Consider the following 15,213-nt stretch of genomic DNA (forward strand, 5'->3'; position numbering starts at 1 on the left):
ATGTCCTTATTATCTAAAAAGGTTTCGTGAAATTCTGTTGTGTGGTTTGAGAGTAGTTGCGATGACAAGAAATAGGACTGACAGACAGACAGACGGACGGACGGACGGACGGACGGACAGACGGATGGACAGACGGACGGGTCAAAAACATTATACCCTCCGCAACTCGTTGCGTGGGGTATAATAAATCCAAAAAGAGGTTCAGACACACCAAACCTATAAAGTGGTATTCTCATTTTTATTGGTTGGTACATTAAAAAAAATCTCCTTATTTTGTCAGATTTAAAGATATTATTTAAACAGCAAATAAAGTCTGTTGACATATATCTAGGTGTCTGACTGACAGTATTGTACAACAAAGTACATTGTACTAATTATGGAACTATATATATTTGATCGAAATCAATTTTCAAGGATTTTATGCTTTTTTAATGTTCATAAAGACAAAGGAATCGGACAATTTTTCAATATCCCAAATTCTTAACTAAAATCCTAAAATTAAATATCCAAAGAAAGGCAAACTTAACACTGAAAAGCGTAACACCTACAATCCAAAAATTCAGGAACCAAAAACGTAAAATTTGCATCTACTAATAAAATAACCTAAGCTGTATTTCTTTCAATTTTGAGTTAATCTTATTCAAAAGCTTTAGATAGTAACTTGTAGATTAGTTATACAGGTTCCATTGGTTCAGTGGTAAAATATATCTTTAATAACTATTTGAAATTAAAATCATCCTGAAACAAATTCTAGAAAAACAGTACAGTTTACCTCAAGAGTTTATTGAAATCACTTTATGAGGGTTATTTTTAAATCATGAATGACATACTATAACTATGTATTTGTCATGTGACTTACTAGATTCTTCTAAATTAGATAAGCGAGGACTAGTGACTTCATGAGAACTTGTGGATGATAATGACGTAGTTCGTGGTGATTGATAGGATTTCTGTGGAGTTAAGTGGATATTGGTCAAATCTACTCCATCGTCCGAGTCTGCATCACTGAAAATTAACAGTACATTTTTACCAATAAAATAAATTAGCTCATGTGGAGTAAAAAGTTGATACCACACTGATTGCAGCTTTCCACTTTCTGAATTTGTTATATTTATATTAGTTGTCTAATCCATATGGAACCAGTACACAATATGAAAACCAAATTAATTTAACTTCTATGTCATTTGAACTCTGGTGAATAGTCGTCTCATTAGAAAATCATACCACATCTCCTTATAAAGAGTGTTATTTGTATAATCATATTTTCTTAGTGGCACTCTGATACTAAGGCATTGGTCAGATGTTTGTGCCTATCTTAAAAGTTCCCCTCCATCCTCTTTAAATCTGATTAGCTACAGGATGTTAAGCAAAAAATAGTCAATTAATTTATAATTGTCAGGATTTATTCAATGGCATAAACTTGCTCAAATGTTCAATTCGATCACTAAGTAAGGTTTAGTTCTAAATAAATCAACTGAATAGTATGGTTTGACCTGAAAGAAGAATAGCTTACTGTGATGTCTACATATAGTGTAGAAATGTCAACATTGATTCTTAAATATTTTCATGAAAACAAATGTTTTCTTAATTTGTTATCCTCATGAACATATATAATGGAATTCTATGCGGCTGTCAAACAAGTGAGAGGTTTAGCTAGCTATAAAACCAGGTTTAATCCGTACCAAGTCAGGAATATGACAGTTGTTTTCCATTCGTTTGATGTGTTTGAGCTTTTGATTTTGCCATTTGATAAGGGACTTTCCATTTTGAATTTTCATTGGAGTTCGGTATTTTTGTTATTTTACTTTTTACACCAGAAAGGTTGAACATTAGTCAAACAGATATACATCATACATTCAAACTTAACAAATTTAGACCAATCTCATGCAACCAGACACAAACTGACAATGAGGAACACAATATGCAGTCAACAGAAAAATGCATCCACAACTTGTAATATGTGCCGTAGCATACATACTCTGTGAAGGATAAATATCGTTAGGACTGTATAATTATAGGAATAGGAAACACACCAATATCATTCAATAATGGCAAATGGAAGTTCAACAGGGAAAAGTTCATCATAATGCACATTTCACATGTTTAGACAGTCTGCCTTAATATTATGATCATTGTATAATAGATGAACCCATGGACATTTTCTTCACTTTTGTGATACATATGTATGTCTTAGAAAATACTGTTAACATAAATTATTTTCTGAAATGTAACTTTTCTCATTCTCAGACTTATGCTGAATAGAATAATTTGGCATTCTTTTTCTGAATCAAACTACATGTAACCTTAAAATCTATTATTACCATTGTTTAAAATTTGCTGGTATGTGTAAGGTCCTATTTTTTTTCCAGTTTGATGTTAATGGTGTTTTTTTAAAAGTCATTAAGGTTCAAATAAAAAAATCTATATATTTATTCTGATCTAACTTCCCTTTTTGAGTCCATAGGTTTACTATGATGTGTAAACTCTATTCATCAATAACTTACTAAAGTAACTTTAAAATCTTTGTATCTACTACTCAAATATTTTGGGCCCAGATATATTTTTTTGCTGTATTACCATGTTTTTCTAGACTGAAAAAGGGGGAGGTAACCCAGTTCTTACATACCTGTCTGATAATAAACTATCGTCACTATCTACATCTTCTTGTAATGCTGCCTGGAGATCAGAAATACGTTTAAACGCTAATTTGAGGTCCGAATGATTCTGTTGGTAATCTGTTTCTAATTCTACTACTTTATGTTCCTGAAATGGCAAAAATATAACAAATGATTATAAATAATAAGATCATCCTCATAATTGATAGTCATCTTAGAGAAGGAAATACAATTATATATACACATGCACAATCATAATAGATTATATCGGTGGTTCTCAATCTAGTATTGCCTGCCCTTAATACCTTGTATGTTAAATGGAACAACTCTGAAAGAAATCTTACTTTTTTCGACAAATATTCTTAGCTTAGAATTTTTAAACGTGCTAAATCAAGAAAGTATATTTCCACAAGATGAAATATCACCATAGAAGACACAAAACTAGTTTGGATCCAACAAGATTTTGCTTAAAAAAGTTTGTACTATTTGTTTTATAAAAAAGATTTATATTGATCTCACAACCGAAAAAGTTTCAAATTTTCAAGCATTTGTGTAACAGACCCTTTCAACCAACTGCAACTAGAGATCAAAAGGATATCAATTAAACTTAGATTGGTTTGGAAGGTCATCATTTGTGGTAGAGTGCACTATTTTGTACATAACTGCATTTACTGTTATGTTTTTTGGTTAAGTACTTACTAATTCAGTATTTTTATGACTATATTCTAATTCTTTCTTTTGTACATCTGAGAATTCTTCTCTTAATTCACGTAACTGTCTCTGTGAACGTTTAAGATTTTCTTCAGCTTGAGTTTTAGAAAATTTCATAGAATCTCTTTCTTCACTTAATTTGTCCACTTGTTCTTTAATTCTGTTAAGAGTAACCTGAAATAATCAATACACACTTTTTAATCTAATTTCTAATCAAATATCATAGACTATTTCTGACAAAGTGAACAATGTCCGATATAAAAAATAAGTCAGTAATAAAAATTTGAATTTATTCATACATATTTGTTTGAGGACTTCCAAGTTGCTTGCAGTTCAGAAAAAAATTCCAAACAATTTTGCGAAATGTCATATACAAAGTTTTTCCTCTTTTATATAAAAATTTTCACACAAAATATAATCATAAAATTAGATATTCTTAAACAAATTGCCCCAAAAACTCATACCAAATTCCTAATCAAATCTGTCCAAACAAAAAATTAGCCGAAGTCCTACACTATAAATAGTAATCTATCTACAGTTATATAATGGGCAAACACTGTAGTAAAGATACATAGAAACCACTCTAAAACTGGAATACAATATCTATGCAACTTACCTCTATACGATGTTTAGAGGTTGTTTCTAATTCAAGTTTATTTTCTAACTCTCTAATTCTACCCTCTAATCGTAATTTGACTGTTTTCTCAATATAATTTTCTTCTAAGTCTTTTAATCTGGTTTGCAACAGATCAACCTGCAATGATTTATACATAACTATAGTAACAGAAAAAACTTCAAACTTAAAACATCTCTGCCAAGTTAGGTTTCATTCTATTCAGTGGTTTTTAAACAAGATCATCATATGATAAATTAACAGATGGATGATGAATGCTAGCAAGAGCTGACATGGCCTCAGAACTAAAAAAAAATTGCATATATATATACAGCAAGCAATATTTGAATTGAGTTATCTCCCTTTGTAATGTTTGCAGAAAAGATGGATTTATGCATCATGCATTACTTTCTCCAATGTATGATTTTTTTATAAAAATGGTTTTCTTGACAAGTATGGACATACATGGCCATTCTTATAGATAAGACTTACCTCTGATCTGTATTTATCTTTCTCATTTGTAAGTTCTTCAATCTGTTTCAGATTATCTGCCATGGTAATCTGGTCTACAGATTGCTGAAAAATACATCAACACAATGTTAATATGTGTGTTATCTTGTTTTATCATTTATTTTCTTCTTTCTATAGAAAAACAATCTTTTGTCAGTTAATGCATCATATTCAGTGACAAAGGTTCACACTAAAATAAGGGGATCTTCTTTGATTTCAATTTAAAACCAGGTCTTTACGTGCATCATTGTGTACAATTGATTGAAATATCAAACTTTTGAGAAAAACAAGAAGTTGAGCCATTACTTGACCATCTTTTACGGTTGGCAAAGTAGGTAAATCATCAATTTTTGTTTAAACATGGAATATGCTACAAAGATAAAAGATTGATTGTTGCTTGTTTAACGTCCAGTAGCAAACAAGGATAAAATGTCAAATAATACTAAAATGAATTATGTATACCTGTTGTACTACAGCTTTATATTTTCTCATCACATCATTTAAGTCTTCCTCATTTTCTTCCACTTGACTCTGTAATTCAGCTTTCTCTCTCATTAATCCTAAACTCTTACTTTCAGCCTGAAATAAAAAAAAACATTCAGTATGTTATAAAAAAAGGTTCACTAGGTGACTATGTATAACTTTCCAAAATTAAAATTTTTAGCTTTGCAAATAATATTTTATGACTAGAATAGTAGGGGTATAGCTTTCTGATCTCCTTTGTCTTAACATCAATCCCCCTCCTTAAGTCAACTGAAATATTGATTAATTACTATCTATAAATTTCACCCCTCTCCCCAAATTAAGAATCCTCACTATACAAAAAAGTAAAGATAATAATACTGAGATCCCCTGAAGTAAATTACCTCAGTTTTAGCTTTAGAGATGTCATCTAATTGTTGTTGAAGGTCTTCTATCTCAAGTTCCATTGATTTCTTGGCTTTAACAGCAGCAGAACATGCAAATTCTTTGTCATCTAACTGTAATAAAAGTTGTCAACATTTTATACTGTGGATTTATTATTATTCGTACGAAACCAATTTTCGTGGGTTTCGTGGGTACAGGTCAACCACAAATTCAAATGTTCAACGAATTACAAATTTTCTATGGTTTTGTGTGCATTGATTGGCAAAACCACGAAATCAAATATCCATGAAAATGCAAGTTTTCCTCAATCCACGAAAATTGATACCCACGAAAATGAATGAATCCACAGTAATATATTTCATACTTTAAGATAATGATATATTTCATATTGATGAATTTCAATGCTTTTACATCTAGTTTATTCATGATGAAATAATATTTTCAAGATATTTTATATATTATTTCAATTTATCAAATAAAGTCTTGATTCTGAAAAAAGGTATGTGAAAATCTTAATTTCAAAACATGTAATGGCTATGTGATTTTTTACTATTAGAACTTAGGCTATGGCTTATAGCATCGCTCTACCAAATCATCATTGGTCTTAGAAAGAAAATGTTAAAAACCTACAGTATTTCTAAGTTGTCGTATTGTAGCTTTCATTCCTTCTGCTCCTGTCTGTTTCTGTATTACAACTTCTGCATCCTTTAATAAAGCTTTGGTTTTCCTTAGATCTCTTCGTAGTCTCTTTTCACTTTCTGTATAAAATAATTACTTATTGAAGTGAACAATCCTTGTTTCAGCAATACAAGTTACATTTGTTAAAGATCTACATGATAAAACTATATTTCACAAGTTCACAAATCCATTCATCATAAATCCTTATTTTAAAAATTGAATTCATTTTAAATTATAGATGATGATGGATTGCTGTTCAACCTCCAGTGGTAAATTAAATTTTTCATTACTAAGCATTATTTGAAAACTGTTTCTTTCTGAATAAATGAATCATGTTTTATCTTAAAAAATCAAATCTTCATGATAAACTCCTAATACTACATGGGTTCTTATTTTCTCCACTTTAGCTTTCCCACTAGGTGTTAAGCAAACATCAATCAATCTACACTTAAAAAAAATTTGTGATAATTGTTACAGAGTTACATCCCTTTACCTCTATCTCTGTTATTGGTTACAGCTCCTAGTTCCTGAATCTGTCTCTCTAGTTCTTTCTTCTCTTGCATTAATTTCTTCTTTTCATCATATTCCTCTTCCAATTGGCTTTCGTAATGTTTAACCTACAATTGAATACAGTAAAACATACATAATTCATGACCTTTGTTGAGCAACACATGAACTTAAACGTGATGCTATGCAGATGTTGATAGAGATTGGTAGGGAACTTATATGAGGGTCGTACTGGGGTTACCTTCATGACGAATAACGTTATAAATTCTTGCCAAATGACGTTAACGGTAATTTTTGGTGCATGACGATAAAATGTACACTTTCTTTTAGAAGATAAAAAAATCGACTGATTTTGACGAATCACGTTAAATTTTTTCCAAAAATAACGGTAACAATAATTATTTGAGACCTCTGACAAATCGCAATAAGGATATTTTGACGAATCACGGTAAAATTTTAACCAATCTAACAGTAGCCGAAAATGACCGTTTGATGCCTGATGGTAAAGGGCATTCCTACCCTCTTATATTATAACTTCATTCACGATTCAGTTGTTACTCTGTACTTCAATGTGGCTATTACAAATATACATCTTACAACTTTTGTTTCCTTCACAAAGGCCATTAAAAATGAAAAACATAAAATTTTCCAAAATATTCAGCTGAGAGATAACGTTTTCTCAATCAATTCTTAACTGCAAGACATACTACCCAATTTCAGTAATTTCACTTTGTTTTCTTACTATTTCTAATGAAAATATGTACTGAAATTCTCATTGCTTAATTCCTTATATTAAATCACAAATTCATATTTTTTGTATAAGATGTGCTTATCTGAGATATCACATGGAAAAAAAAAATCCAACTATAGATTTTAGTGCAGATTATCAACACATCAAAAGTGATTTAAAATATACTTACCCAGGAAAAATTAAATGACCACTTATTTTTAACAATCATAAAAATATTATTTTCCTGGATTACAGGAAAGTGATAATCCTGAATTGAATAAATACCTTTTTCTGAGTAGAATATCTCATTTCTTCCATCTCTTCTTCTTTTTCCTCCAATTCCTTCTGATGTTGTTGTCTCGTTCTTTCGTAATTCATTTCTAGTCGAATCTTAGTCTATATATAAAATAAAATGCACCAATGATTGCTGATTATATGAAAAAGACAAACTAGAAACATATTTGTTCAGCTTTGTATTTAGTTTTCCTTTACACAATATGAATAAAGTTACCTATGAACACAGTTTTACCAACTGATTATGGTCTAATGCAACATTGATAATGAATAGAATAGCTGAACTCTTCTGTTTTGTTTTCTTCTTGTTATGACCTTCTTAATATGTTTAGTTGCATTTAGCAGGAAAGACTGTTGGGAAAGGAGGTCAATGTAAATTGTCCATAAATTGAACTTGAATTGTGTATCCTGTATTACAATTTGATATTGCTGATTGTTATTTGAATCCAGCCACTCACTGATTATGATTCACTCATCTATAAATACATTATACTAATTTCTGTTATTGAAAACCGCCCACCTGTTCTAACTGTTGTATTTGTCCTGCTTGTTCATCCAATTCTTCTTCCTGGTCTTTGCACTTAGCATCCAAATCATTCTTTGCTTTCTTAAGGGACATGACTTCATTACCACCAGACATAGAGCCAGCTAATGTGACGTCTATCATCTCTCTATCCAAACGATCAGCCTTTTCTGTCACTGATTCTAAATCTCCTTTCAATCTCTGTATAAATATATTATAATTAGTATTTAAAAAGGCAGGAATTTAAAAAAAAGGCTTGTAATTTTTTATATTAGATGTACAAAGTGCAAACAAGAAAATTCCTTAACCCTAACCTTATGACTGAGCAAAACATGTCCTACAAGTAAAAATCATTTAACATTAAATCTCAATGGCCCCACTAGTTTAACAATCACCAAACTGTGTCTGTATTATGATGACTACATTTGATGATTCCAGAAATAGTCTGTTATCTTCTCCAGGTTACCAAAATTTAAGACAATAGAATTCACAAACATTTTTTTCTTCTTCCTAAAACACAATGAAGATTGAAAACAAAGAAATTTGGACTGCCACATGGAAATTAGGGTATGTTGGATAGGGCACAGAAATTTTGCCTTCAAACAGTAAAAAAATCTAAAAGCAGAATAGAAATACAACAGAAAGTTGTATAACATTATTTCAGTTGTATAAATAACGGATACTTTACCCATATTTACAATTAAAAAATAAAGTAATCAATACCTAGCTACTAAAGTGGTCTTTCTAAGTGTCATATTGACATTGTTTATATCTGCTTGCGACCAAGTACCAAACATAGTTTCAATATATAGTGAAATTTTGTTTTTGAAAAGAGGCATAAAAACGGATATGAGATAGATATGAAATAATAAAGAGGTCTTCCTTATTTCAAAGATAGAGACCTTGCATAAATCTCTGAGCCTATGAATTTGAACATCTTAATACTAAACCCTCCTATAATGTACTGTCCTCTCTAGCTTTGTGTTTATAATTTGTAAATCAAGTTATTTGTCCATGCACATTTAATGTATATCCATTCTTATTTTTGAAATGCACATTACAATAGTTGAATTTCTTAAATTTAACTACAACTAAACATACTGTGAGCTCTTGTTCTAATGTAAAGTTCTTGGACATGAATTCATCTTTCTCCCTCTGTAATCTTTCTCTCATACTTTTTTCACTCTTCACTTCCTCCTGAATTTTGGACAATTCAGAGTCAAACCTAAAAACAAAAGCATTTTTTTTTTACATTTAACAGGAAATATACAGTTTAATTCTATTCATTTCAATTTTATCTCACATCACATTTGATTTTACATATACAGTTGTAAACCAACTAGTTTTTAAAAATGATTTATTTACTCGACATTCTAAGAGTAGAAATATAAACTGCACATATATATTTTGGCAAAAATGTTAAAACTTGGATCTTTCCTTATATAAATACATCAACAAACTAAGAAAGCAGTGAAAATTATTTGTAGCGAAGTTGGCAACAAAGGTGAAAAAGATTTCAGCAAAAATAAGTGTGTTTATTGTTAGTATTGGATTATTTGATGGCTTTCTGTTTTCAGTCTTATTTTTCAACTTTTTCTACTGTGTGAATTAAACCACAAAATCATCGCTTTTTCTCTTTTTATATTTTTTAAAGTATGTCTTTGTCCCATAGTTCAATCTTGAGTTGTTTTTTATGAATTAATTACATAGGTTGACCCGAGGTAAATGACATAAATGGACCATGTGTTCTTTCTGTGATTTAATAACATAAGAATTGTGACATAAGAAAAGTACAGAAAATGCATCAATATGAAAGTCATCTATACAATCCAAAGTATCTTACCTTCTCTGTTTCCTCTCTAGTTCATTGTTCCTTGTCATCTGTTCCTCTAGATGTAGTTTGGTATCCTGCATCTCAGCTGCCAGTCGTGAAGCCTTCTTTTTAGAAGCAGCCAACAATCTTCTCTGATCTTCCCCATCTTCAATAGCATCATGGAGCTGTAATGAAATAATTTTGAATAATGAGTACATAATAATATATAATAACACTTAGTCTTCAATTTACCTTAAAATTACCAAACATAATCCCCAGTCACTTCTGACACCTTATAATATCTGACAATTAACAGCTTGCTTTAAAAAAAACTTTATTTATTCACTTGCAAAGGTGTTTAATATAAGAATTTCTCTAATTCTGTGTGCATTTAAAATGGTTCTGACCAGTTTGATACATTTTGATAAACCACACTTTGATTAAATTTGTCTCCTTTCAGAATATTGACTCTGCATTTTGCATTAAATCATTAGAGAAAGAGATTCATATATCTCTTTAATTTTCATCTCTTGACATTCTAAGTGTTACCAAATTCAAAACAGATTTGATGAACATTTGAGTGCAGAAGAATTAATTTCAGGTATCTATAAATATATCATAGTTCTAGGAAAGAATAAAATTAAAATAATTGAAAACAAAAATACATATCATATTATTATAGAAAACAAATGAAGAAACACAAAAACTCTTCTTACTTGACTTAATAGTTTTGCTCTCGACATCTCATTAGTATCCAACATTTCATCTAGATGCTTACGCAAAAACACTTTTAAAAAGTTTCTAATATTTCAAAACCATCAATATCCATAAACCTCCAGGTTTAATTAAAAGGGCACCTAGTTACCTCAAACTAATTTATTTACTGTAATGTAAACAAAGTTTTTACCATCTTCACAATTTATTCCTCATATTTAACATTGCTGTATACAACTCCACTACTGACACAAACCAAATGGTCAGCAGATGAATCAAACGCACCTTTCATTCATAGTAGCTAAACAATTTATCGCTACTTAATGATACATTTTATTCACTTGCATTACAGAAATCTTATACCAAGATAATAAATGCAAAAATTCAAAAGATTCAAGAATTTATCAAACAGAAATAAATCCTTTCAGCTGTCTTGAAATCTATATATCAATATTAAAATTCAGTTTTTGCCATTCTCTTTAAAAATTAGCTATTCCTCTGAATACAATCTAGTGCTTATTTTAAAATTTTCTTTTATTACTCTATTCTTTAAAAAAAAAAAAAAAAAAAGAGGCCCTGTATGGGGGATTTGCAGTATTCTCCCCAATATTTTCAAATACTGTAAATTGAGAAATTATTGTGTGCATTTATTGTTGTGATTGTAGAACAATGGACACACATGCCATAATAATTATTGCTATTTCATGATATACCGCATACTGCATACAAATAATACTATCAAAATTTGAAATGCCAGTTTTTTATTTTTTTTTGCCTTATCTATTATGTCACATTTTGTGCAATTATAAAAACATAGCAAAAATTTATGAATTTACAATAGTACCAGGAGATTTGAAATAGACCTTATGAATTAGGCAGTTAGTTTGAATTGTTTCACATTTTGCATGTTGGGCCTTTTATAGCTGATAATATAGTATTTTTCTCATTATTGAAGTCTGTACAGTGACCTATATTTGCTTCTATCTTGGTCATTTGAACTCTGGTGGCTTTGTTGTCTCATTAGCAATCATACCACATCTTCTTATTTTTATGCTTACCATTATTTGGGAATCTGACCAGAGATTTTGCAACACTTGACCTACTGACATCATGCAACAATCCCTTTTTCCTTTCTAGCACCAGATCTAGACATATTCTCATATATTTTTCTTCCTAAAATTTTCTCTCACTATATTTTTTTCTCCATTTGATTCGATACACCCCTTTTAAACCTTATATCTGACTGATGTCAGAGATGATCTCATTATTTCGTCAAACAATTAATTACAAAGCTGTGTTTTCCTTGCCAGAGGTAGATTAACACTTTACTAATTATTTTTGATGATTTTCACATACTTCTAATGGGTTTGAACTCAGTATACTGCCAAATTACATTTCAAATTTTAAACATGATGTTTTAACTAAAAAAATATAAAAGAGGTCAAATGATCCTTCTGCTTTATTAATGATAATTTCATCAAGTAATGAAATTCAGATTGTTTAGTGTTAAATTCTTTTTTTTTAAATGTCCATTGTTAATTGTATTCTGAGTAACTCACTAAAGGCTTATTACCATTTACTCAGTTAATTTTGTAAGTTATGTCAATAAAGATTAATCTCTACTTAAAGTTAAAAGCTCACAAATGATGCCTCCCTTCCCCTTTACTATTCACATTTAAAAATAGAATTATCAATTAAAAAAACTTTTTTTTTTTTAGGGGGGGGGGGGGGGGAGGAAGAAGTTCTTATTATCATGAATAATACTTGTGTCTTTAAGTATATTGATTGTTTATTCTCAAATGTGGGTAACTAATTCTGTAAATTTGATTTTAACCCCAAAAAATGTCTTTATCTTTTATAGTACCAGGTAATAAACAGAGGTCGCTCTGTTTTCAACAAAGGTTAAGTATAAACAAATCTGTCAATTTTTTTCTGTCTGTCACTACTGCAAATGATATTGTATAGACAATCATAATAAGTTTCTGTTTTTTTGGAACTTATGATAAATCAAACTATTAAAGGTGAATGATTTAAGAATTCTATTATGTTTATTCATTATAAACATAATAAACTGACGGCCAGGTGCTCTACCATCATTTAATCAATTTTATCTACAGAAGCCAGAACTGTCCTTGAGATTACGCAATCATTTTTTTCTTCTTCAATTTTTCTATTATCTTAAATGATCTGGATAACTTTCTTTTAACAGCAGCTGACATGCAGCAAATAAACATAACGGAAATCCTACGTGCTAAGTAATAAGTTAAAGATCTACACACTGATAAAACCTTCCAATTATCTTCTTGTATTAAGAAATTTTTGTTTGTACATTTTTTGTACTTTTAATTTATTCTCATTACATTAATTTCTAAGATGATGATCCCTTTCATAAACGTCTTCTAAGTAGAAATAAGCAGAAAAACAACTGACAAAAGTTCAAGTAAGTTAGTGATGACTGTTCATAATCTTCTTTATCAATCCAAAATTCAAAGGGGCTTTGATGGCCGAGTTTTCTAACTAGTCAGACTACTGTATCACTAGCCTGTCAACACTGAGGTTGTGAGTTCCAATCCGGACAGGTGCATTTGACTCCAATCTTCCGGACAGGTGCATTTGACTCCAATCTTAATTGACTAGGATAGTTAGTTTTCCTACCGAAGGTCGTGGTTCTCTCCAGGCACTCTGGCTTCACCACCAATAAAAACTGACTGCAACAAAATACAGCAATAGTGCTGAAAGTGGCGTTAAACACCAATCAATCAATCAAAAGCCAAAAGTAAAACATCTCACAGTTTTACATCAAATGAAAAATTCCACCTCAATATCATTAGACTACAGATGCAGCGATGTACAGGAATCAAGGCTAATATTTCATATAATGTCTAAATTTACTAACAGAATGCAACAATTTTGAATAAAACCATACCATTATGTCTTTAAGTTTAACAATACTGATATTTGAAATAGTTTTTTTCTGAATTTGGAATGATAATTAAATTTGGTTACTGTCTCGTTATTAATTCCATTTGTTCCTATTCTTTATTCCTTATCTTTAAGTGTTATCATTTGTGGTGTTACAAATTAACTGAATTTTATCATTTGAGAATGCAATGAAATTTAGTACCCCCAAAATGCAACAATTTTAAAATTAATCCTCCCTAGACAAATTTAGGGGAAGGGGGGACCAAAAATTATGGAACTACATATAAGGTTAATACATAGACTTTTTACAAGTCACACTCCTAAGGTTGCATTGTTGGCAGGTCTCCCCTTTTCAAAATCCTGGATCCACACCTGCCACTTACAAAAACTTTTCTACATATCAGGAGAAATGTCCTTTCATAGTTTTTTAAGTAAAAATAATTAAATTGCAAATCCATTTTTTCTCAACAGGAAAGGGGGTGTTGAATCTGTGTCTTAGAAAAATTAGCCTTAATGCATCATTCCAATAACAAACAAAATTTAACCCTGTTGATCTGCATCTCAAGCCAGAGAAGTTTTTATGATAGATAGCTATATACATTCACCAAACATCTGCCCTCCATGTTAACACAGACTTTAACATGTGTTTTAATTATCTCATAATCACTATTCCATATGTCCATCAAATTCACTTTTAAAAATCTCTTGTAATATAAAACTTCCTCTATTTTGAAACATCAGATATGCATCACAAATTAAGACAATAATGTTCTACTTTCATAATTCCTTGGTCCTTAAAAATTGCATTGTTCTAAAACTATTTTATAAACTTTTTTGTATAATGATAAGGGGACCACCAAATATCATTAATGAAGTTTTTTCTTCTTCTTCTTTTTTTTTTTTTTAAATAATGCAATAATTACATGTTAAATTGATTAAATAGATATTAACAAAAAGAATATCATACCAATTTTGTAAATTTATGACCATTTACCATTATTCTATTTTTAATACTTATGAATATTTCTTTTAATCAGACTTATCAAAATTTACAATGCAAAAAATGTTTGCAAAATTGTTTAACCTCAAGATTTTGCAATTAATATTTCTGGTATAAAAGTGCTATTAGAATCTTATTATAAAATGATCTAGCTTATCAATAAGTGCATCAACTCCTTTCCTGCTGATCAAAAGTGAAATAATCATATAATTTCCAGCAGGTTTTTAATTTAACAAAATAAAATCAATTCAAAGTATCTATATAAATTTTTAACTAATTTTTACCTTAGATGGTTTTATTATAATTTGTTCCGTCTTCATTTTAAGGTCAGCTAAAGTATAATCACATGAATCCAACATCATCAAAGGTGTGTAATTAACCTATACTGAGGCCTCCATAGGGGAGTATTATAACTAGCTGATGTATTAATTACATCACACAGAAAAATGCAAAGAAAACATGCAGAGAGGATAACGGTTTTGAAGTCATAAACTTCACTCTGAAAGTTAAATTATTTTTAGATTTTTAAAAAGTTTCCTTTATCTTGACTTATTGACCAAACACCTTTTTCACGTAACAAATAGTTACATAACATATAATTAATCTGTCCAATGTTATAAATAATTACATGGTATCATCACCCCTGGCTAATTAATTACCTATCATACAGGTATATTACAGGTATGATACACCAATTATCAGTGTTTTATGTAATA

At 29.9% G+C, this 15,213-nt stretch overlaps 1 protein-coding gene across 11 annotated transcripts in view; it reads right to left on the reverse strand.

Moving 5' to 3' along the window:
* Positions 1-15,213, reverse strand: part of LOC127710437 (unconventional myosin-XVIIIa-like) — a 97,071-nt gene that overhangs the window by 9,287 nt on the left and 72,571 nt on the right. For 10 of the 11 annotated variants that reach the window (XM_052216272.1, XM_052216270.1, XM_052216271.1 and 7 more), the window contains 13 exons: positions 9,892-10,046; positions 9,150-9,273; positions 8,046-8,249; positions 7,517-7,627; positions 6,488-6,611; positions 5,947-6,074; positions 5,316-5,429; positions 4,912-5,028; positions 4,432-4,515; positions 3,943-4,080; positions 3,315-3,500; positions 2,627-2,763; positions 860-1,005 (listed from right to left, as the gene is read on the reverse strand). In XM_052216272.1, coding sequence (XP_052072232.1) covers positions 860-1,005; positions 2,627-2,763; positions 3,315-3,500; positions 3,943-4,080; positions 4,432-4,515; positions 4,912-5,028; positions 5,316-5,429; positions 5,947-6,074; positions 6,488-6,611; positions 7,517-7,627; positions 8,046-8,249; positions 9,150-9,273; positions 9,892-10,046 — 1,768 coding nt within the window. The remainder of the gene's footprint in view (positions 1-859; positions 1,006-2,626; positions 2,764-3,314; positions 3,501-3,942; positions 4,081-4,431; positions 4,516-4,911; positions 5,029-5,315; positions 5,430-5,946; positions 6,075-6,487; positions 6,612-7,516; positions 7,628-8,045; positions 8,250-9,149; positions 9,274-9,891; positions 10,047-15,213) is intronic. The other variant, XM_052216273.1, reaches the window with a different exon arrangement.

Source organism: Mytilus californianus, unplaced genomic scaffold (genome assembly GCF_021869535.1).
Source record: "Mytilus californianus isolate M0D057914Y unplaced genomic scaffold, xbMytCali1.0.p SCAF_8, whole genome shotgun sequence".
NCBI lineage: Eukaryota > Metazoa > Mollusca > Bivalvia > Mytilida > Mytilidae > Mytilus > Mytilus californianus.